At 46.6% G+C, this 24,333-nt stretch overlaps 1 protein-coding gene across 32 annotated transcripts in view; it reads right to left on the bottom strand.

The window, feature by feature from the left end:
• Positions 1-24,333, bottom strand: part of TNS3 (tensin 3) — a 309,070-nt gene that overhangs the window by 5,767 nt on the left and 278,970 nt on the right. For all 32 annotated transcript variants that reach the window (XM_005549633.4, XM_074035041.1, XM_065541982.2 and 29 more), the window contains 8 exons: positions 22,844-23,015; positions 20,987-21,621; positions 20,223-20,309; positions 15,150-15,281; positions 11,749-11,844; positions 10,861-10,938; positions 10,011-10,088; positions 1,448-1,616 (listed from right to left, as the gene is read on the bottom strand). In XM_005549633.4, coding sequence (XP_005549690.3) covers positions 1,448-1,616; positions 10,011-10,088; positions 10,861-10,938; positions 11,749-11,844; positions 15,150-15,281; positions 20,223-20,309; positions 20,987-21,621; positions 22,844-23,015 — 1,447 coding nt within the window. The remainder of the gene's footprint in view (positions 1-1,447; positions 1,617-10,010; positions 10,089-10,860; positions 10,939-11,748; positions 11,845-15,149; positions 15,282-20,222; positions 20,310-20,986; positions 21,622-22,843; positions 23,016-24,333) is intronic.

Here is a 24,333-nt window from a genome sequence, read left to right as displayed (position 1 = left end):
AGTCATGTAGCCGAGCCATGCCCCTGACCCTGAGTTCACCATGTAGCTGAGCTATGCCTGACACTGACCCTGATTCCACCATGCAGCTAAGCCATGCCCAACTGGGACCCTGGGTGAGCCATGCAGCTGAGCCATGTCCCTGACGCTGAGTCCACCATAAAGCCAAGGCACAACCCTGACTCTGACCCTGAGTCCACCAAACAGCAAAGCTATGCCCCCTGAACCTGACCATGAGTCCACCATACAGTCGTGCAGCTGAGCCTTGCCTGTGACCCTGACCCTGAGAACACAGTGGGGCTGAGCCACGCACCTGACCCTGTCCCTGCGTGTGCCACACAGGGCACTTGCTGAGTGCCCTTTTCATTTGAGACACTAAACCTTGAAATAGGTATTTTGGTGCAAGATTGAAATATGAGAGCATCAAGAATTGGGACCTTGCCCAGGATTACCTAGTGGTCAGTGTCAGGGGCACTGAACGGGTCTGACCAGTAAAACCCACGTTCTGCTTTGTGCTCATTTTTTCCAGCAGGTGAAGGGTGATGAGCAAAACCTGCCTAAACTCACTTATTCCTGATGCTACGGAGGGGAAGATCCTGCCTTCAACCTCCCAGGTGTTTTGGGCAGATGATGAAAATGTCCTGAGTCTAAGGACATGGACACCACAGAGAGGCATGGGGGCCCTGCTGAGGGAGCATCCTGAGAAAGAAGCCAGGCTGGTCTGAGTGTCCCCTGCCGGCCTGTCGGCTGTGATGACTCCTGCCATCATGCTGCTGCCACAGTTGATGCCAACGTGCCTCCTCAACCACACAACACAAAACAAGTGCATCTGGACTGCTCTGTTCTTAGGCCACAGGCTCCACTCAGGGATGGCATTCTGGAAGGAGGGAGAGAGGAACAGCCCTATGGCTGCTCTGTTCCATGCCTATGCTGGGCATTCAGTAAAGGTCCACATTGAGATCATCAGCTCCAGCGTAACTGGCTCAGTAACAGCTCTGGCCTAAGTCATTTGAAATTGGCCAATGGAAATAGTACATATCAAGGTCATACTCTCACCTGAAAGGAAATGACCCTCTGTTAAAACAATAGGTTCTAAGATCAATGGATTCTGATCATAATATCAGAATGTTTTCAAAAAACTGAATTAAACGATTTTTTACATTTGCAATTATGTGTGTATGTGTGCAGTTTTAAAACGCCAAATGTCTTTTTATTATTTTATTTTACTGATTTCTAAGAAAAATAACCTTCAGAACAAATGCTAATAGTTTCTATGTGGTTCCCAGGATCTATTTAATGGGAGAAAAATGTCTAGACAGGTCCTGGGTGACTCATGACCTCAAGGACGGCTAACGATTTACCTGGATGACTACCCGCACTAGGAAAGAGCAAGAGGAAGGTGACAGCCCCGCCCCTGCTGGACGGCTCCTGCCTCCCTCTAGGCACTCACTTCCTCTGATTGTCTGTCAGGGTGATGCCCTGGGCTGACACCTTAAAGTGCACAACCGTGGACACAGGGGGTGGCTCCTGGACCAGGGTGATGCTCAGGGCCTTCTGGATCGCCTGGTGGCCGGTGAGGGACTCCATCTCCACGGAGTTCAAGTACCACACGTTGCAGGCTGGAAGACACCAAGGGAGACACATGTTAGTTGCAACTATTGGGACAGGTGTGTCCTGTTAACACACAGGCAGTTGCTGATGTGCCAGACTGTGGATTTATGAACGACTTGCGCATGTGGCCTGTGCTGGGTGCATGTAGGGCAGATGGCCTTTGCGCCTAATTCTGACAACATGAAAAGTGAGTGCTCCAAGGATGCACTTGCTCCCATGTCAAGGCAGACAATAAGTGAGTTACCAGAGCAAAGCAGACCCGCCTGGTGTGGCTTTGCCTTCCCACCAGCCAGAGGGAGCTTTCTATTTGCCTTGCAGCAGTATTAAACCCTCATGTCACAGGTGGAGCCCAAGGCACCTTCTCTGGTCTCAGGGTGGGTCTGGACAACAATCACATTAGCACGAAACCCGACTACTGTTATAAGTAAGGAGCCCAGAGGCCCCTGAGAAACATCTGTGACAGAAGCATGTGTCCTGGAATCCTGGTTGCCGAGAGAAGGAATGGCTTGCAGTGAGCTCAGAGAACAGGCTGGAAAGAGCCAAAAGTGGCCCGGCCTTGCCTGTGTCCTGGCTCCCCATGCTGCCAAGGGAGGGCTGTGGATCCTGTCCCTGACCATCTCCTCTTAGGAGAAGAAAAACAACTGGGCTCCATAACAACTCTTCTCTCCCTTCTAGCCTGTGACCCTGCAGTTCAAGCACAAGTGCACGTGTGATTTTAAGGCATGGGTGAAATTGAGGTGTTCCAAGACATCCAGGCTCAGCCTGAAGCTCATTCATTGAAGGAAACCAGGGCCTCTCCTGCCCAAAGGCTGAGTAGTCTTCCTCCTGAGGAACAGAACTGCCCTCACTCACTCGCCCCCTATCTGCTATATACAAGTCCCTGTAAGTGACCATGTGGGTGTCTTAATTCCACGGTTAAAGGCCTCTAAAGTTTCACTTAACAGAAAAAGAGTGCTTCCCCATAGTCTACAGCAACACATCTCAGCACTCGGATGCACAGTATGCACTGGGTGGTGTTGTCTCCCTCGGCCATGTCCTCCTTGGGGAGGCAGCCCTGGGGAGCAGCTCCATCTTCTCTTTGCCTTTAAGTCTGACTTTTCAGAACCAGCAAGGGTCGTGCCTATTGGCAGGTGGTTTGACTGGTGTTTGACAGGTGCACAGACAGACGTGCTGGCAGGTATGTTGGCAGGTGCACTGGAAGGTGCGCTGGCAGGTGGTTTGACAGGTGTGCTGCAGGGTACACTGACACACAAGACCACAGATGGGCTAGGATGTCCCTGGGTGTCACAGTGCAGGGCGACTTATGAGTTGTTGGACCACCCTTTCTCTCCACAGCAAAGGCCACAGTGTTTATAGCTGGAGACACTCTGAGGAATTGAGCCCACTATTTTTGATGATCACTTGGTGATATGGTTTGGCTGTGTCCCCACCCAAATCTCATCTTGAATTGTAGCTCTCATAATACCCACGTGTGGTGGGAGCAACCTGGTGTGAGGTAATTGAATCATGGGGTGGGTTTTTCCCATGCTGTTCTCATGGGAGTGAGTAAGTCTCACGAGATCTGATGGTTTTATAAAGGGCAGCTCCCCTGCACATACTCTCTTGCCTGCCACCATGTAAGATGTGCCTTTGCTCTTCCTTCACCTTCTACCATGATCATGAGGCCTCCTCAGCCAAGTGAAACTGTGAGTCCATTAAACCTCTTTATAAATTATATATAAACTTCTTTATAAATTACCCAGTCTCAGATGTGTCTGTATTAGCATCATGAGAACAGACAAGTATACTTGGCGATATTTATCAAGTGGATCTCAAATACCTAGAAGTAACCCAGAGGTCCTGCTCCTGAGGAGATTGAGAAAGGAAATATTCTATAACCACATGAGATAGTTAACCTGCAGGGAAAGACATTTGTGCCACATATTCATTTTAGTGGGAAAAACCAGAAACACATCAGAAATGAGAGAGGGGTAAAATTAGCCCCCTTGGTGGAATACCAAGCAACCAGCAAGCAGTAACCAGGAAAATCACACGGCGGCATGGAAAGACGTCATCAGCAATCAGCGGGGAGAGCAGAATAAAAACCACGTCTGCTATGATTAGAACGGGAAAATGAAAAGCATGTGTGCAAACAGATAGGAGCTGCGAGAGAGCCTGGAGAATTCAAAAACAGAATTCATGAAAGGGACAGTCTGCCTTTGATTTTATTAGCATTACTGTCATGCTGATCATGCAGTTACGAAAGAGAGAAAAAACGGGACATTTTGACCTAACTACTAGGAAAATTCCACAAAATTGGCACAATCTCAATCAGTTCACACAGAACCACAGCTGCCACAACCCAGACCCATGCTCTCTTGAAGGAGTCACACATGGCTTTCTGATGAGGAGTAGTCTTGCTGGCGAGAGTTTGGGAGGAATCTGCTGTTTGGGGAATCTCTCTCCCCAGATGCAGGAGCTATGTCATCATTCCTCAAAGCAGAGAAGAAAATGCTGCCACTACGGAGCCTGTTCTATGGAGCACACAGCAGCCAATTGACACCAAGTGCCCCAAAGCCTCTCTCCAGCAGAGAACAGGCATGCCTGTGCCTGCCTGTGATTGTCCAACTGCACCTGGCCCAAGACCATCCAGTGCCACTTGACAAGTGCTCTTGGCCAGAGGTGAAGATTCAGTGCCCAGTGAGAGTTACCAGGAAGGCATCCACCAGACCCATGAAATGGAGCTCTGTCCATTGCTAGGCTACTCTGAGAAAGGGACTTGATAACACAGAACAAAAGTCTGAGGCCCACATGTGGGAATTTGTCCTAAGGCAACACTCCAGAAATCAGAAAAAGAAATAATGCAGAAAGATGGTCCTCTAAGCATTATCTGTGGTATTAAAAATTAGAAACATGCTAAATGAACATCCACAAGGAGGTGAATTATGTGATGGACCATTGTGTAGCCATGAAAATATGAGATCTGCATTATGTTTTAAGAACCAACTTATTATGCTAAGAGAAGAGAAAAGAATTGTACATGCAGCATGATCCCAAGTACAAGAAAAAAGGCAGTACAGGATTGGATCTGGTTGACATCAGGAGTGGTCTTTGGGCCAGAGAACACTGTACCTACTGTCTACCCTTCCTCCCAACATTCAGGGGCTGCATAGGGGCAACAGATCTATGAGTAATTCATTTTTCCTTTTCTTTTATTTTACATTTTTAAAACTTAAAGAACGTATATGACTTTATTTTAAAAAGCATACCTATCATATGCTAAAAAATGCAACCACAACATTTCTGGGAAATCTGTTAGAAGTCTACTAAAAAGAAATAAGTCTTTCTTTTCAGGATTGTATTATATTCCTCTGCTTCAACAAGAAATAATTAAGAAGCGAGGCTTAAAACACAAATAGAAATTGTTTTAAGAGATTGGAACAAAGGCATAATGGCCTTAGTATCAAAAAAAGGATTAAACTGGAAAAAATTAAAAGTTTATTCCTATCTTTGTGAGCTGTCTGACTGCTAATATTTCTGAGTTTCGGCTTCCTGAATCTTTATAATGGGGAAATTGGACATGATCATTTCAAAGAACATTGCACATCCAGGAGTCTAGGACTCTAAGTGAATTAGAAAACAGATGAAGTTCAGTTTAGGAAAGAAAACCCACTAAATTACTGGAAGGTCATCAGAGATTGCAATAGTTCTACTATCTTGCCACAGTGCTTATTCTGCACTGATTCTAAACATCTGCAGACAATCCTCCAGGTAAAGACGACACCAGCTGAGGATTGGTGACTGTGACAGCCTCACTCTTCTGGTGACACATCTGCTGTCCTGGTTCCATGACTTGGAACCTGGGTTAATGTAATGGACAGCAGACATTTGCAGCTCTCAATGTGTTTTAGAAATAAGATTTTTAAAGGAAAGAAGCTCAAGGCAGTCATAATTCAAGCTTTATATAGAAATGCCCAACTCAGATGATCAGATACAAACTCAACGTTCTGAATGAAGTCTTGACTCTAAGAAGATCCACCCTTAAAAAAAAATTGGAGTTATTGATACATTTCAATGTAATTTTAAAAGATGGAAAAGTGTACTTAAAAATGGTAAGTCAGGATAGAAGAGAAAGTTTTAATATCTAAAAACAAGTGCTATCAGGATACACTGTTATGATCAACTAAATTCATTCAATTCATTTATTAATTCCACACTTACTGGGTGAATGCAGGATAACTAGGAAGCTAAAGGAGAAAAATGAAATTGCGTGTCCCCTGGTGCTACCATATTGGGCTGAATGGGCAGGGCTGTGTCCCTGAGATGATATGGGCATGGCTAGACGTGGGAGCTGAACGTCAGGCCTAGATCTGCCATTCAGGAGCCAGAGCTGCCACCTTGAGTCCTCTGTCTATGACAAAGGATGACAGGACACTACACCCACATGCCTTGTGGGTGAAGGGGAGGAGCCAATAAGCTGGGCAGGACAAGTGCTCTGTGCCTGTTGCTATCACTGTTCTTCTGCACTTTCTTGAACACTGACAATGCATAAGTTGTGATTTAAAAACCATTAATTAAAGGTTTTCAAAATTTCAAAGACATTTTTTAAAGGTGCAACTGAAACAAATAAATCCATCAGAGTGGATCTGGTTTCGTAGCCCTATCTCCTCAGTTAAGAGTGAGTGAGCTGCTCATCAAAGAGGTCTATAGTAAATTCCTGCATCCTCCTGGGCACTTCACTGGGACCCACAGACAGGGTCCACTGTTACTTTAACAGAAGAAAGCTAAGAATCATGATGGGCTCCAGGGAAATAGACTTAAACAGATTTAGGGGCTGTGGCCCAGGACCAGCCCAGGCCCAAAGGTGAGATCTACATCTCACAAGGGAAAGGGCGAGGCTGGCTTCCCAGGAAAGACCATTCCTCTTGGGCCAGAAAAATGCTCCCAAGGCATTTTCAATGTCCTATTCATTTAATCTTTTCAACTGCTATGTGTGAAAATATTATTATCCCCACTGACCAGATACAAACCTCAGGTCTGCGAAGCTAAGTGATTTGCCAGAGATCAAAATCCTGAGTGGCAGAACATGGCCGGAAACCCATGATCACAGCTACACTTCATTTTGGAGCTTCAAGCTTTAGCACACTTGCAATTTGGGGCAAGCTATTTTCACCTTTATTTTGGCCACAGGTAACTTATTCTATAAGGAGAGTCTAAAATGACTTAAACACTATAATTCCATTCAAAACAAAGTAATTTTACTTTAGCTGGGTAACAGACACAGTGATGTATAAATTTATAGAGAAAAGCTACATAGAAAAATCATACAAATTATAGAGGAAATAAGAAAATACCTATATATTTCATACACCTTTATTGTGGAGTTAACACTTGTAAACTACTCTGCAGTTCTGAGGTACAGAATGGAGGTATTTCTAGTCCAATCTTCTGCCAGACTCAGAAATCCCATCCCCAACATTTCTTACAGTGAACACCTACCTTGAGCGAAAAACTTCCAACAGTTTTGAAACTCAAGGTTTGAAAGTCAGCAGGCCCCACTGTCCTCTCTAGCTGTGTCCCTCCCTCACGGCCACAGAACCACAAGAGCCCTATGGTGTGTGGTTTGTTTACAGCCTTCTTAAACTGGGGCCACCAGGACTGCATCTAATGCTGCAAAAGTAACCTGGCCTGGAACTAATAAGCAATTACAGAAAGATTGCTGGATATAAGCTTAATGTACAAATGGTCAATTGTTTTCCTACAGACCAGCAATAAACAAGTAAAATTTGAAATTAAATACACAATACCATTTATAGTAGCACCTCCCAAAAACTACTTACATTTAAATCTAACAAACTACAGACAAGATTTATATGAGGAACACTATAAAACTTTGAAGAAAGACACAAAAAGCTAAATAAATGGAGAGATATTCTATATTCATGGATAGGACTCAACTTTTGTCAAGATGTCAGTTCTTCCTAACTTCATCTATAGATTCAACACAATCTCAATAAAAATCCCAGCAAGTTATTTTATGTATACTGACAAAGTGATTCTACAGTTAATACAGAAAGGCAAAAGACCAAAAATAGCAAACACAATATTGAAAGAGAAGAGCAAAGTTGGAGGACTGACATTATTTGACTTCCAGGATTACTATAAAGCTAAAGCAATCAAGAAAATATGATATTGGTGAAAGAACAAATAGGTCAATTAAAGAACTCGAAAGTAGACCCATGTGAATACAGCTAACTGATCTTAGACAAAACAGCGAAGGCAATACAACTGCGAAAAGACCGATTTTTTTAACTGGTGGTACAGAAGCAACTGGACATCTGCAGGCAAAAAAATAAAAAATGAATCAAGACACAGACCTTACCTCCTTCACAAAAATTAACTTAAAATGGATCATAGACTTAAAGGTAAAATTTGAAACTATAAAATCTAGCTGGCCTTGGGTTTGGTGGTGAATTTTAAGATACAATACCAAAGTCCCAATCCATAAAATAAGAAATCAATAAACTGGGTTTTATTAAAATTAAAAATTTCAATGAAGGGGCCGGGCGCGGTGGCTCAAGCCTGTAATCCCAGCACTTTGGGAGGCCGAGACGGGCGGATCACGAGGTCAGGAGATTGAGACCATCCTGGCTAACACGGTGAAACCCCGTCTCTACTAAAAAAAAATGCAAAAAACTAGCCGGGCGAGGTGGCGGGCGCCTGTAGTCCCAGCTACTCGGGAGGCTGAGGCTGAAGAATGGCGTGAACCCGGGAGGCGGAGCTTGCAGTGAGCTGAGATCTGGCCACTGTACTCCAGCCTGGGCGACAGAGCAAGACTCCGTCTCAAAAAAAAAAAAAAAAAAAAAAAAAAAGAATGAAAAGGCAAGCCATGAAATGGAAGAAAATGTTTTCAAAAGGCCTGTCAGGTAAAGGACTAGTGTCTAAAATACACAAATAACTCCTAAAATTTAACAATAAGAAAACAAAAACCCAATTAAACAAACAAGCCAAAGGCCTCTATGGACACCTCACCAAAGAAGATATACAGATGGTAAATAAGCATCTGAAAAGGCGCTCCACATCGTAGGTCATCAGAAACAATGAGATACCACTACGCTACTATTAGAAAGGCCACAATCCAGAACACTGGCAACACCAAATTCTGGTGAGGATGTGGGGCAACAAGAACTCACATTCATTGCTAGTGGGAATGCAAAACGGGACAGCCACTTTGGAAGACAGTTTGCCTGTACCTTATAAAACTAAACACACTCTTACCATACAATCCAGGAACGCGCTCCTTGGTATCTACCCACAGGAGCTGAAAATGTATATCCACTCAAAAACCTGCACATGGGTGTTTACAGCAGCTTTATTCATTACTGCCAAAACCTGAAAGCACCCACAATGTCCTTTAGTAGGTGAATGGGTTACTAAACTGGTACACCCAGACAATGAAATACTCACTGATAAAAAAAATATGAGCTATCAAGCCATAAAAACACATGGAGGAAACTTAAATGCATATTACTATGTGAAAGGAGCCAACCTCAAAAGGCTATGAACTGTATAGTTTCAACTATATGACAATACTGGAAAAGTTGAAAATATGGAGACAAAAAAAATGAGTGGCTGCCTGGGGTTGGCTGGGGAGAGAGGACGAACAGAAAGAGCACAGAGGATTTTTAGGGCAATAAAACTATTCACTATGATACTGTAACAGCGATTACCTGTCATTATGCATTTGTCCAGACCCACAGAATGCATGACATCAAGGTGAACCTAAATATCAAGTCCCTGAACTAGGGACTCAGGCTGTGTTAATGCAGGTTCATCAACTGTAACATGTGCACCACTTTGCTGGGGGATGTTGACAGCAGGGAGGCTATGCGTGTATATGGTGTATCTCTGTACCTTCTTCTCCATTTTGCTGTGAATCTGTCACTGCTCTAAAAAAGAAACTCTACGAACACATTTTTTTTTAAAGTGACCTGCTCTCTCTGGCGAGCTGGTTCTTGGTTGTTGCATGTCTCACTGGGGTTGCTGGCAGTGTGGGTCAAATCGTTGACTCATGTCAAGTGACTTGTTGAGTCATGTCTCTGGAACATTTTAAATTTACAGCTGCCGAGACAGGTCACCCACATCCTGTCTTACTATATTTTCCCCCAAACTAAATCCAGGGCTTGACATTTATTCCACTGAATTTAGTCTTGCTCAAGTTAGACCGGCTCATGAAGCCCTTGTTGATGTCCCAAAAACTGCACCCCACCCAGCTCTGTGCAAGCTTCTATAAAAGGAAACCTCCTTCAAGGCTCACAGAAAAGAAAGGAAACCTGAATACTGAAAGTGCAAAAGGAAGTTGTGTCAGTGAGTCCTTTTTCTCCCCAGTCACCAGATATAGAAACAGAGCTGCATTTACTGACCTGCCCCCTGCTTCAACAGCTCAGCTGCTGAATTGGCTGCTGTTTGGGGAGAATTTTCTGCTATTTCCTCCAATGGATCTGTAGGAAGGGGCAAGAAAATATAGAAATGAGTCCTGCTCCTGACCAAGAATCCTCATGACAAAGTTAGACAATTTGATGACAGAATTCCCAGATGGTGACATGCAATGGTTTTGCAGAGTCAAAAGTCTCTTTGGGACAATAATCCGGCCCACAGAAACCATGATCACATTCTGAACAAAAGTAGAGATGAAAAGGCCTAACAAAATATTTTTCTAATCACTGAATTAGTCACATGAATAATGACACTTTGAAAGGTAAATCACATTTACCTGTATATTAAGTGAGACCATTTTTATGTGAAGTTGTGACTGCTTAGGAAAGTGGGACATACAGTCACATCGCCCTGACATGCTGTGGGTGCTATTTAATTTTATTAAGGATATTATGCAACAAACATAAAAGTAAAAAGAACAGCGCATCCATCGTCTAAGTTCAACAACATCAACATTTTGCCCATTTTGTAGAAATGTAAAAATTAAATGTCAATGACCCTGAAGCCTTCTTTGTCTGAGGGTTTTATATTTTTAAGCTATAGAATCTTCAAAATCCATGAAGTAAAGCTATCTGGGAGCTGTCAATGAAGCAGAATCTCTTCTTCTCTCCTTGCTTTGGGTGAACTCATTGGCCTTTTCTTGGGTTCAACCACGAGAATACAAAAAAACTTCCAGTCTTATTATTTTTCTCAGTGGATCTTTATGGATCTCTAAAACTGGCGGCCTTGACTGCAGACAATCTACACAGAGCCAGACTAGCACTGAGGACCCCTTACCTCTCTCTGGGATAAGGAGCTTGCACGGCAAGGCCAAGGGCGTGATGGAATGCTGGCACACCAAGGCTGTCAGGCTTCCTGCAAAGTGGACAGAGAGCAAACAAGAGTCAACAACCACTGTAGGTGCTGTGTGCTCAGCCAGTTTATCAGCTGGAATGAAACTGATGCAAAGGCTGAGTCCTTATCTTTTCAGCAGCTGGTATGTTAGATTAATGTGCAGCTTTGTGCAAAACTTCAAAGAAGTAACAAGTTCCACAAGATAGTTGAGAGGTAAGTAAAGTGAACTGCTGATCATTCTTACCATAGACACATCATTACGAAATTATAAAGACTAAAGCATATGGTTTGCTGGATCTTGAATCAAGCCAACTCTAACTTTAACCTTATATATTGCCCCTGCACAATGCTTCTTAACAAAGCTCTAATAACGATGATGCCTAAGGCTGCACTGTGCTTTGTGTGGCTGGCTCAAGTCATCTTTCCAACAAGCTCGTGAGGTAGGGAAGGCTCCCAATTTGCAGGGATGGGAGGGTGCTCTGTTGGGAGCTCTGTGCTGTTCCTTGTGCTGTGGGATAGGGTGACGCTGGAGCTCCAACCTTCTCAGGACTTATCTGCTTGCCAACTAGGACAGAATCTTATTGATGTCTGTAATTGCTACTTCTGATATGTTGCTTTTCATTTGTTTGGTTTTGACAAAACTTTTAAGAACAATTTCAAATCTAGTTTATCTTAAAGATAATAATTCAGATTAGTGGGATTTCAGAACTGGGGAATGAAATATGAATAAACCATCACAAGAGTGATGGTACCAAATCTCAGGTCGGTGAGCAGAGGGAATCCAGGCCTCATGAGTTCAGAACATTGACAGCAACCTCTCAAGCAACTCACCGAAATACGGTTCATTCGAGCACCCTTTCAACCGCACTCCCTTCGGGGTACACTCGATCAAAAAGTGCCTGACGAGTTCATTGGCCAAATCTCCAGCTGTGACAAGAAATGTAAAGAAAGAAGCATTTTTTGAAAAGGGGAGCATGGGAGAATTCAATAGACAGAACATAAAAGCCAGGAGCTATAGGTGAGAAGTTTCTTCTCTGAATACGAGTCGAGCCACTGCAGAAGAGGCTGCCAAGAACCATCTTCATCCTAGGAATGGTAGCCGGGCTGCAGGACGACTGGATGAGCACAGGCTAGGCCAGATACGGGGTGGGAACGCTTGCAATGACAGTGTGGGGGCTGGAGAGGTACCTTGGGAAAGGCCCTCAAACATTTTGCAAGAATCCCCAATGAAGGGGATGAGCTTGCAGCTAAGAAAGAGGATTATGAATCTCCAGTTGAATCCCCTCCCAAAGAGGAGAGGTGAGAAAGGCTCAGACACAAAATGATACCTAGAATGAATCGCTAAAAAGAGCTGGAAGGAGGTCAGTCTTCCGAGTGGGATTTAACCAGGAACCTGGATCTGCAAAACCTTCCAGAAAGCAAGCACTCAGCTGCACAGGAGCAGCACTCTACCACATTGCTATTAATAGTAAACAGTACATCTGCTTCAGGCCAGCCCATGAGTCCAAAGAGAAAACACATCATAAAAAGCCACTGAATGGCGAAACCGTCTGAGAGTGGAAAAGTACAAACAGCATAACCAAAAGAACAAGAAGTCGCTGCCCTATGCTAATGAGTCCAACAGACCTTCACAGTGTGCTGTATTTCTGTGCTCCAGTGCTTCCTTCATCACCCTCCACTGGGACATGTCTGCCTAAACTTCTAATATTTCTGATGTTGGAAACCTCCTGGCAGGACCCACTGGAGTTGGGCTTGATCCCCAGTGCCCTGCCCACAGTAGGCTTCCAAAAGATGTTTATAAACATGACAAATATCACTGTGTCAGCATTTCACAAGGGCAGTAAAGTTTGCAGAAAAGGAAATGATCAGATTCCATAAAAGGCTGTGTTGAATTAAACCGGGATAAGAACATACTATCACATTCAGTTGTGGGAGGAAAATGATGCCTGGCTTCCAAACTGAAGGGGACACCAAGCGTGGATCTGGGTGCCACTCATGAGACATGGCTAGTGGGAAGTCCTTCTAGCCAGGGATCTCTGGAGAACGGCATCCAGAACGTCCCTAGCTGTCCATCTCCAGTTTACTGGAAGAGGTATGGTGAACGGCTGTGGCTCTTTAAGAGCTGGTAAACTCTTTGCTCAAATCTGTCCTTGAATTGTGAAACCTGAATGTCAAATCCAGGGGCAGGGTGAAGACGCAGCAGCCAGGTAAGATTTCACCCAGAGGCCACCAACAATGCTGGGTTTCCTGAAGTCTGCTATTCTAATATCCCCTATTTTGTTCCCTTCATCTTCAGATTGAGTCCAAAATCTGTCAGAGAGGCAAGATGCACACACAGAGGTAAAAATAGTTATAGTCTCTCATCTAGACTCCAAAGACAATGCATGCAGAAATGTTATTTGTCCTTGCTTTAAAACTTCACACGGAAATCAAGGAGCCATGTAAAACCATCCATCATTCCTGCTCTCCCAATAATCTGTCATCTCTGCAGACTTGCCAGATGCGCTTGGTCCTGCGACCCTTTTTCCTGCCATCATTATTCAGTTTGCTTCCAAATAAGGCTTGAACAGTCCTCAACAATCAGGTCTAATCCAGCTCTCTAGTTACAAAACCCCCTATTTCCACTCAGAAGTAGCATCTTGTTTGGCTTCTTATGCTGGAATTCTGGATGCTAGAAGGTCCTACTTTTCAAGAATTACCTGTTCTTTCTCCCCTACACAACGCCTTCTCTCCACGTCGCTTCAAGACAGTCAGTATCCACAAGCTTCGGGGCTGAGCTTTGACTGAGCCCCGGGTCCTTCCCAGTCTCACTCCCCACCCCTTCCACTCTCACACCATTACCTGTGCCAAAATGAACCCATCTATGTTCCCTGGAAATGCTACAGCCCTGCCTGAGGCTGGACCTCCTGGAAGCCAAATCATGCATTCCACAGGGTGTAACTCCAAGGCGATTTTCTCCAGGAAGCATGAAGCAGAGGTTTCATCCGAGGATTTGGAAAAATCTTCTCGGGTGTTAGGCACAGAGCATGAGGGAACCAGGTGGGTGTCTTACTTTTCTGTAAACACAGGGAGTTTGAAATCCGAGCTGCTTCTGATTTCCCCACTCCTAGTGAGTCAAGTTCCCCTTACAGGGAATCAAAAACTTGCAGTGTCCCCTCAGTCCACAATTTCCATTTGGGGAGACAGACAGAGTGAAAGAATAGCTTCCCTTTCCTTAGAGTCTGCGGCATGGTAGCACACAAAGATGAGTATAACGGGGCAAAACGGGCAGGGGGAGAAAAAAGGAAAAAAAAAAAAAAGAATAAACTGAAAATCAAGTGTCCACCAACAATAGAACGGATCAATTGGTTGCAGGATTTTCATAAGATGGAAAGCCACGAACTTCCAAAGAGAACAACAGCTACAAGCAACCTTAGAAATATGATCGGTGGATGCTGGCGAGGTTGTGGAGAAAAAGGAATGCTTTTGCACTGTTGGTGAGAGTGTAAAATAGTTCAACCATTGTGGAAGACAGTGTGGCGATTCCCCAAAGACCTAGAGGCAGTAATACCATTGGACCCAGCAATCCCATTACCGGGTATTATACCCAAAGGAATAGAAATCCTTCTATTACAGGTTGGTGCAAAAGTCATTATGGTTTTTGCCATGACTTATAATGCAAAAAGGATTCAGGCAGGCATACTCCTTTACCTGCATTAGAGATCTCTCATGAGTCTAGCCTTAGTCTAGTATCACTTTTAATCCATCTAAAAATACCCTACTGGGTATAGATACACTTTTTTAGATACACTATTCTTGTATACAAGAATAGTTCTCGTAGTATGCTAGTTTTCACATAAAAATGTGTATTTGCCTGCATTTGGACAGGTAATCAGTGAAAAGACACACATGAATCTACTCCAGATGGTTGCCCAAAGGAGGTGAGAGGGTAGTGAGGCAGATGGAGCCGAAATGGAAGCAAAACGGGCTTAGTGGATGCCTTATCCTATGGTTCTAATTTTTGAACAATGATATGGATTATCTATTCAAAACAAAAGAAAATAAAAGTAACAAATTAATGTTCTTTCTTAAATAAGGTGAATACTTTGTAAAATATACCTGAAAAAAAAAATACTAAGAATAAAATTTGTGAGTATTGTTAAAGTCATCTTCTATCTTATTAGCCTAATAATAAACCAACAGAGCTTCTCTGTGGATGAGCTGAACAGACCAATAGGGAGTGGTAACCTTACCTTTCTTGTTCAGTTGCAGGACTGAAGGTGGGGGTGTGGCCACCTTCATGGCCAGGCCATAGGCCCCTCGGAAGGAATGGCTATCTCGAACGATGAATGAGCCTGGCTCCTTATCCTTCAACATGGCGATAGCTGGAGAAAGGGAGGAGAAAGACAAGAATGTCTGCCGGGTGGACAAAGGTCTATGCCCACTCATAACCTTGGGACAGGTCCTCTTCCCCTTACTCTTTTTGCAAATTGGGTCAGTGGGGACCTGGCCGGGATCCCCCTGCTTGGCTGGAAGAATATGTCCATGCAGTTGAGGGGCCCTCAGGGAGGTCTCTGTGGTATCATGTATGTTTCAAGGGTGGGCCTGCCTGTTGAGGAGGCAGAAGGGACAGGAACATCCCCGTCTTTAGTTAAGACTGAGGTGCCAGGCACTGTCCTGTGGGCTGCCCATGGAAAAACACAGGATTTTTGTTAATCTCACAACACCTGTGATGTCCAAATGATGGTCCCCACCTGAGAGCCCAGGAAACCGAGGCTCACGCTGAGTAAGTAACAAGATCAGGTCCAAACATACACAAAGGGGAGAGACAGGCAGTGGGAGGGCAGCTGTTGCAGCACACCTGCCGCTGCTTGGACATTGCATCCTGTGGCATTTTTCTTAAAGGTTTTAGAACATGGACTCTTCCAACAGCATAAAAGGAAAGAAGGTTTTTTTTGTTTTTTTGGTTTTTTTTTTCAGACGGAGTCTTGCTCTGTTGCCCAGGCTGGAGTGCAGTGGCGTGGTCTCGGCTCACTGCAACCTCCACCTCCTGGGTTCAAGCGATTTCTCCTGCCTCAGCCTCCCAAGTAGCTGGGACTACAGGCGCCGGCCACGTCCGGCTAATTTTTTGTATTTTTAGTAGAGACGGGGTTTCACCACGTTAGTCAGGATGGTCTCGATCTCCTGACCTCGTGATCCACCCGCCTCGGCCTCCCAAAGTGCTGGGATTACAGGTGTGAGCCACTGCACCCGGCCAGGAAAGAAGTTTCTAATTACACTTTCTGATGATAGAAAGGGCATACCCAAAATGTTACTGAAAATTTGATACAAATTCCAAGATTCACCAAGAAAGTAACAAAAACCTGGCCTGAAGTGGCCCTCTACCCCATGGCTCCATGGCTGATGTGGCCAATGAGCCCAGCCTGGGTGGGGCTGAGGACACGTTCTCCATGTGCCCGCCAATCCAGGGCCTCACACAGTGGGTCCCCCAGGTTCCCTGGTGAGGCTGGTAGGCATTCAGCTAATCATAATCATTGCTTCAAAAAATCTCTCCCCTTAATGGCCAAAATCTGGCATTTCCCACTTCATGACATGGGAAGAAGAGGGAGTAGGTTAGGGTAATAGTAACCTCAACTTGATGCTGCTCAGACAGGCCAGAGTGTTCCCTGATAACTAGACTATATCTCAGAATTTCTTTTCTAGGCATTTACTGTTTATTTTACAAAAGGGGGAAAACTGGGGATTTAGAGTATAAGATTATAATTACAGCCATGGAAATGCTGCCTTTCTGGAATGCCAAAGGCTCTGTCTGGAAGTGATCAGGGCACAGAACATGAACCAATAAGTGGTGGGATGCCCCCGGCATGCCTCAGTAAATACCTCCATGGCGCTCTCCCAGAGAGGCCCCTCACGTGCCCCCAGGCCTGTCCGGACCCACAGCCAGGGAATCTGTCCGGCCATAGGATGAAACAAATGGTTTCTTTTACACATTAGTCAATGCTCTGCACTGTGGCCCTGTGTACAGGATGAGGTCACGGGGGAGGAGCTCAACACGCCCCTGGGGATGAAGCAGGAGCTTCTAAACTGCACGCAGGGGGACGGATGGGCAGGAAAACACAGGCAGGCTCACCGTGCATGCCCGAGACTGCTGGTAGCTCCAGCCAGGCCTGTAGCCGCCCACGCAAGGGACCCAGGGCTGGGAGGGGGGCAACCTCCTGGAGCAGGGTCATGGGAATAAACCCTGAATTCTGGTGCATGTTTTCTCACAGCATAGTCTATAAACTTGAGGGCTAAACGTGCATTACTTTTTTTCAATTTTTAATTTTTATTTTTTTGAGACAGTCTCTCTCGCTCTGTTGCCCAGACTGAAGTGCAGTGACGCAATCATAGCTCACCGCAGCCTCAACCTCCTGGGCTCAAGCGATCCTCCCACCTCAGCTTCCTGAGTAGCTGGGACTACAAGTGTGCACCACCACATCCAGCTAATTTTTTTAGATTTTTGGTAGAGACAGTCTCACTATGTTGCCCAGGCTGGTCTTAAACTCCAGGGCTCAAGTGATCCTCCCACCTCAGCCTCCCTAAGTGCTGGGATTACAGGAGTGAGTCACTGTGCCAGGCCTACTTTTTTTGTTTTTCCTAAGTAGGACAAAAAATTGCTTACATTTTGTTTCAACTGTGATATACCTCAGAGCTTTTCTTTTTGTAAGTCATGGTTTTACTTCCCTGTGGTAAATAAAGTGTAGAAGCCTTACAGGACTGAGACCTTAGGCACATGTGGATGGCAGTGGAGGGAACACAGGCTTGGCTCCGCCCAGTTCTCCTCAGGCCGGGAGGGAAGCCCCAGCTGCCAGGCTGCAACAGTGCGAAGGGGCTGTGCTCTCCTGCGCCGGCAATGGGAATAAGAGGAGAATTTTAGATCCGTTGTTTTTCCAAACAAAAGTGGGCTGAGGAGCCTGGTGTGCTGAAGTTGTAAAAATGAGCGTCCACACACTGCACACGGTAGCCGCGTGCTCCACCCTGGTACTGGCAGATGGGGGTGGGGAGAGGGGAGGCAAGCGAGTCTACTCTCACCATCTCACACTGTCTCACCCTGCAACGAGTAATTTCACAGCATCTGGAGAAGCAACACCCCAGAAGTACAACTGGGACGGTAGTACTTAATTTTGATTTTACATTAAGGTCCTCTTATCCTCCTGAGGCATTTTTATGTTAGCTTTAGGAAACCTTAAGGAATTAAGTATGTGACAAATTGCACTCCCAAAGAGGCTATCTGAGTGTTTTTTTCCCTCCTGCATCACCCTGAAATGTCATTGCAGCTTTTCTAGAAAAAGGCACATCTGACAGTTAAAACCCAAATAAATGACACCCATGGGCAGCCTTCTGCTGTTTGGAGACTCTGACACAGGCAGTAGAAGGTTCGTCTGCACAGGTGTCTTCTATATAAAATATGTAGAAAATGGAGGTTATCCTTTTAGAGCACAGCTGGAAAAACTAACACTCAATGCACATGTTGGCCATCCTGAGATGCGGTCCTCCCAGCAAACCTTCTACAATGTGTGCTGAAGACCAGGCACATGCCAACAGCAGCCCCTACATGTACTGCACATCCACATCCACTTATCCTGCATCTACCAGGCGCCAGCAAGGGCAGGTACCTTCCACATGGCACCACTCACAGCAACCCCCCACGGCAGGCTCGAACCTCGCTACCCCGCTGAGTTAAGCCAGCAGTGCGCTCCGACCCAAATCTGTCTGTTTCAGATCCCTCTGCTACAATGACATTGCACGATAAGAGGAGGAGGCATCCAGCCCCACACATCACCCTGCTCTAGAAGATGGCGCCAATAGAGTGGAAGGGTCCGTGCAGAATCTCCTAGGCCATGGTGCTGGATAGGCACCTCTGAGTCTGGCCAGCTGGAGGAGATGCCGAGGCACTGGGGGCCACAGTCGTCGGGATTCTTGAGACACAAGCAGGGCCTTGGTGGTGGCAACAGGCACACAGCATCCGGCCGCAGAGGGGCCCTCGGCCATGGTGGGCAGCATTTCACAAAGGCCAATTCAGGGAAATGAAGGTCTTTCCAGGCCACGGGCTTTTTTTCTCTCTCTTCCACTTAAAATGACAATCGCTTCTTTGAGATCAGAAGAGATGCACATTCTTACCATTTCTATCATCTACATAACTGAATAGCAGAATTTCAGTGGAGAGCTGGACAGTGCTATTTTTCTGCCACTCAACTACTCATCTCTAGGCATTCCTGAGGCATCTTCATAAGGAGAAAGCTTTATTTTCTTCTGAAGTTGAGATAAAGAGGCACAGAGGAGCCAAGTGGGTCTCCTGCTGACTGCGGGCAGCTTGTCATTTCTCACCACCTTAAACCAACCCATTCCCTCTCTCACTCCAGCCACCACCAGGAGACCACTGGGATTCACTTTGGTCCCTAGGAATCCTGACTCTGTCTTCCAGGCACTGGAGCCATGGCCCCGCCCTGCCGTGCCAGTCACACACCATCTCTTCTGAGGTATATCCAAACTCTATGCACTGCCAAAATGAGGTATCCAGAGGAAGGTACACTCAGCTGAGACACGCATCCATTCCACAGCCAAGGGAAGCACCCTGTGAATTCTGCTCATTGCCCAGGGGCTGCCTCCAAGTAAGACTGCCCAGAAGAGCTTGCTAACCTTCCTCTCCCACATCTCTTCTATTCATGCTCCGGTAAAAAGTAATGCTCAAAACATTCAAATATTTATTGCTCAAAAATTAACATTAACGATTTCAAATTTAAAAAAGAATGCCTGACACTATAACAAGCAGAGAGATGCTCTGCCTGGTTTGTGTGTGAGGCATGCGGTTAAGTCCACAACCGGGTCTCATTATTAAGTGCTTATATAGGTGTTCACGAACACACAGAGTCCCTGACTTCTCAGAGCAGGGTGTCTCTCCTGCTTCCTCACCCTGTCCTCTGTGGTTTCATGGAGATGCAGGAGAGTGTGTCTCCTCCTTACAGTCAGCAGTTGTGGGCTGGCATCACTGGTAAGCCACTGGCTGGTGCAAGCAGCCAGAAATTACACCCTACACGCTGGAATGCTCATGGCTGGGGCCCATTCCTCACCAACTCTCTCATTAGTAGTGAGTGTTTCCCTATAAAAACGTAAAGTTTGTAGCATTTCCCCAGGAGGCATGGAATAATGTGTGGGCCCTGCTCGAACTCAATCCATAACAAGGCCACGGCTGCGTGATGTTCCCACCGCGGGGCCCATCCTCACACAAGGCAGCGAAGCAGGCAGGATGGCAGATGCCCAGGGAGGCCCTCATCCTCCCCACGTACCTTGTTCTCTTGAAATATCCGCCTTGTACCAGAACTTGGAAGTGTCTTGAACAAATTTCACAATCACAAGTTTATCACCTGGACTATCTGTAAAGCAAAATTTAAAAACAGTGACCATGATGGACACTTTTCTTCTTGCAACCTCTCATCTGCTGTGATCCCAGAAGTCCAAATCCCATGGCAAGGGCAAGCAAGCGAGGGATGTTCTAAGGAAAGGGAACCCTGCCTTTGAAATGACTGAGATAGATGAGGCAGTGACAGCTTTATAACACAAAACAACACAACAGGATGCTTGGATTGGGCCTTTCCAATATATTTTTAAGAATACATAGGAAGGCAGCAAGGAAACAGAGGGCAAAGTTGGTGTTGTTTAACCCATAGACCACATTGCTTCTTATACACTTGAAATATTTCATAATTGCCTTTAGGATGAATTCATTTAATTTGACAAGGAATTTGTTATTTACAAAAAGCCATGTTCCCAAGTGAAACGGAAAATAGAACCACTGCAGATGTCTGCACTTTCTACAACTGGAAGGAATCCAAGGTGGCCAAACACAGAAGCCAAGAAGAGTGAATGAGAAGCCTGGGCCAGTGCTTGGCTTTGGACCAGGAAAATGGAAAAGTACCCCAACGGCTCTGGATTTTCTCTCCAGGTGCCCGGCCCAGCACTAGAGATGTGCCAGCTCAGCTGCAGGTCTGAACCCTTCCCTTCCTGAGTGAATGGACAGAGGGGCCCTCCCACCCGCTGCAAACACACCTACCTGGCAGAGGTGAGGCCACCTCTGAAGCCTTGGAAAAGTCCGGAAGGACATTCGGGAAGGGGATACTGATGGTGCTCCCGCTGTGCGGGCTGGAGAAGCCACTGGAGGAAGGGGAGACTGAGCCCAAAGAACGATCCCCCTCCGAGGCCCGCTTCTTCTCAGGGAGGGGCGGCTGCCCGGGCAGGGTCACGCCCTGGCCCTGCAGGCCTGGACTGTGGTGGCTGCTGTGTCCAGGCGCCACCGTGAGAAAGTTGTGGGACAGGAAGCCATTGTCGGCAGCCCCTGTAGCTGTCAGCGGGATGCCGGGGGTCGGTGACGCTCCATGAGAATTGGCCAGCAAGGCCCCCAGGTCCTCCTCGGGCGGAAGGCCACTTCCCACTGGGGCGGCGCCGAAGCCCAGGAAGGTCTGGCTGCTGGGGGGCGCCAGGGAGTCCGGTGGCTCTGCTAGGGACAGCTCATGGCTGTGGAAAGAAGCCTGGAGCTCTGACGGCGGGAAGCAGGACAGCACTGGGGAGTCCTTCCTGGTACCGGATAACTCAGCACTGAGGGGACTTCCGGTGGGCCGGCCGCTCCCCAGCAGGGAGACCGTGGGCTTGGGGCTGCTCTCCACCCACTGGCGTTCTGCAGAAGAGGAGCTGTCCAAAAGACAAGCCGACCAAGACAGCATGTAAGGTACAAAGAGACACCTAAAGAACAGCAAGCGTCACCCACATGGGAAGACAGGGATGGGAAAGTGGGTGCTGAGGCCCTCCAGGCAGCACAGGAGGGATTTTCCAAACTATGTACACTAAGGCCCTCTCTGAGCTCATGCTGCCTGCCTTTCAAGCCCCCACTTCATGCCCAGATGCTGCAGCCCGCATGAGGGCACCCAGGGGAGCCACCCCACGAAGGCCTCCACATGCACAGATGCTGCTCCCTCGGCCCCTGCGCCTTCCCTCCTGCGCATTCCCTCCTGCATCTTCACCGGGTCAAGGCCCTTTCTTCCTTTAACACGCAGCTCAGCTGTGTACCCATTGGGAAGCCTTTTCCCAGCCCTTGCCCAGCACCTACGGCCACATACACATGTGCCCTTGGGAGTAGAAATGCCCTCCCGTCTTGTCCCACAGCACTAGGCAGGGATGCCACCCACATTCATCCCCTGCAGTGGGGCCACTGGTTCACTGCAGGTCCCCTCCTCCTCGCAGCATGATCCTTCTGCCCCATGTCCTTTATCTGCCAGACACCATCAGTCCTCGATCCATGCTTGCTAGATGAACCAGCTGATTAACGGATACGACAAAGACTACTGGAAATTACCACCCACTTATGAGTATGGAAAGACAGCTAAAACCACACCACGTGACACACATATTTCACTAACAATGGAACACTCATGGGTACAGAGTCTATGTATAATGTCCTTAGATGAGGGCTCCTCTTTTATTTTAAGGAGAATGGAGGTAGAATTTAAAAAGTTAAATAGGGAGCTATGTGTCCATACAAAAAAGCATACAGAAACTTATTCCTATTCTGAGCAAGAGGAATGGTCTCACATATGAATTTCCTCAGGGGCAGTATCTTTCTGAAGCAGAAATAGGCCATTTTTTCCTGTTAATACCCACCCCCTCCCACCCCCCGGTCTTTCTGTTAACCAGAATCCTTCTAAGACTGATTTTTCCTCTATTTCCTGTATGTCCCTATATTTTTTCATATGTCACCACACAGCCCTGGTCCCCTGCCCCACCCCATCTTCAGGCCAATCCCTGCCTGGTCTAGCTTCAGCTTCTCTGAAGAGCAAGCCCCCACTGGTCCCACACGCCTCTCAGCATTCTGTGTCTTTGGGGAGGTTGTGCCAAGTTTAAAGATCCATCTTCTTACCCCTCTCTCCTCTGCCCGGGGCTGTTGCTGGAAACGGTGCAGGAAGAAGCAAAAGCCTGCTGAAAGGAGGGCGTTGAGGGCGCGTCGGCCCGGAGCATCATGGATTTGGGTCCGATGGGGCTCTCTGACATCCCCACAGTGTGACTGAGCGTCTCAGGGCAGCCTCGTGGTTCTGTAGCGGGAACACAGAAAGCAGAGAGACCTCAGTTGTAGGACTGGAGAAGTCATAATCTCTGCCACTTTTGCATGTTCCACAAGAAACAGTGTTGACTTTGAGACTTTCTATCATCCATGGCCATACTGAACATGACATCACTACCCGTAACAGGCTGGAGGAGGCGGCCAGCCCTGTGACCCCAAGCATGGGTTTATTCTCACCCATCACTGTTCCCAAAAATAAAGTGACCTAACTCAGTCCGCCACACAGTGTCCAGCCCATTACCACGAGCTGGTCAGCACTGGCATCCCTTCAGTCATGTGGGGAGACACACATTGGGCCCCCTGGGCTGGTCCTTCCAGCCCCGTCCCCCACAAAGGGGGGTCCCCCTCTCCACCCCATGATCTAGGCTGCACCTCACTTTAGAATCAGCATGGCCTTTCCTCTGCAAACCAGCAGGCGACTTCTCCCCATAAAGACCGTAAGTGCAGGCCCTGCAGCAGCCGGGCGGCCTAGGTGTCCTCCACCTTCCTTTGGTCCCCAGCTGGTAACTGGGCCATCGACATTGAGCGCTATGAGGGCAGAAACCCATGCTGGTGCTTTCCAGGTCAACCTCGCTGCTGCACAGGCCACACCATGGGGCGCAGAGGCCGCCCTCGCAGGTGGGCCAGAATGCAAACCTGCTTGTGTCCCATGCCTGAGCCCAGGCACATTCCTCTCGCCCAGTAGCTGCATTATTTCTGGATATTTAAAACACCTTGCCTTTTTTTTTCTTTTTTTAAACCAGGCTTCAAGAAATGGATAAATCTACCACAGTCAGTAAAATAATATTATTAGAAATACCGGTCATTTTGTTTTCTGTTTCAAAACAAGTGAGGATTGTAAGAGAACATTAACGTAGAAAAAAAGTCCATATTATTCATCTCCTGGAGAGGGTATTGAAATTTAGAGATTTCCAAATGATGCTGTTTTCCCTACAACTCATTCTGTAAACCCTTATCTATCAAAGATTGCCACATCAGCTGCAACAGCTCAAAGCCAGTACTACAAAGAGCACGTTAATTTTCAGCTACAATGCAGGAATTACACTTCCACTGAGGACAATTACGAAAGCTACACAAAATACTAACAACAATAGTTTGAACCCATTCAGATCTCCCAAGGCAGCCAGGGCTCACTGGGCCAAAACCTCCAGGGAAGGGAGCAGGCCATCCATGGCCATTTTTCCTTCTCAGACGTTGACCCATTTGGATGCATGTGGTATAGGGGCCACTCGCAAACTAGCAATGGTGATCACACTGTTCTGGGGAGATAAAGTTTTGAGTTCAGAGCT

The sequence above is a fragment of the Macaca fascicularis genome, chromosome 3 (assembly GCF_037993035.2).
Source record: "Macaca fascicularis isolate 582-1 chromosome 3, T2T-MFA8v1.1".
Taxonomy (NCBI): domain Eukaryota; kingdom Metazoa; phylum Chordata; class Mammalia; order Primates; family Cercopithecidae; genus Macaca; species Macaca fascicularis.
The sequence above is the reverse complement of the archived record's forward strand: the minus strand, read 5'-3'. Positions and strand labels throughout refer to the sequence as shown.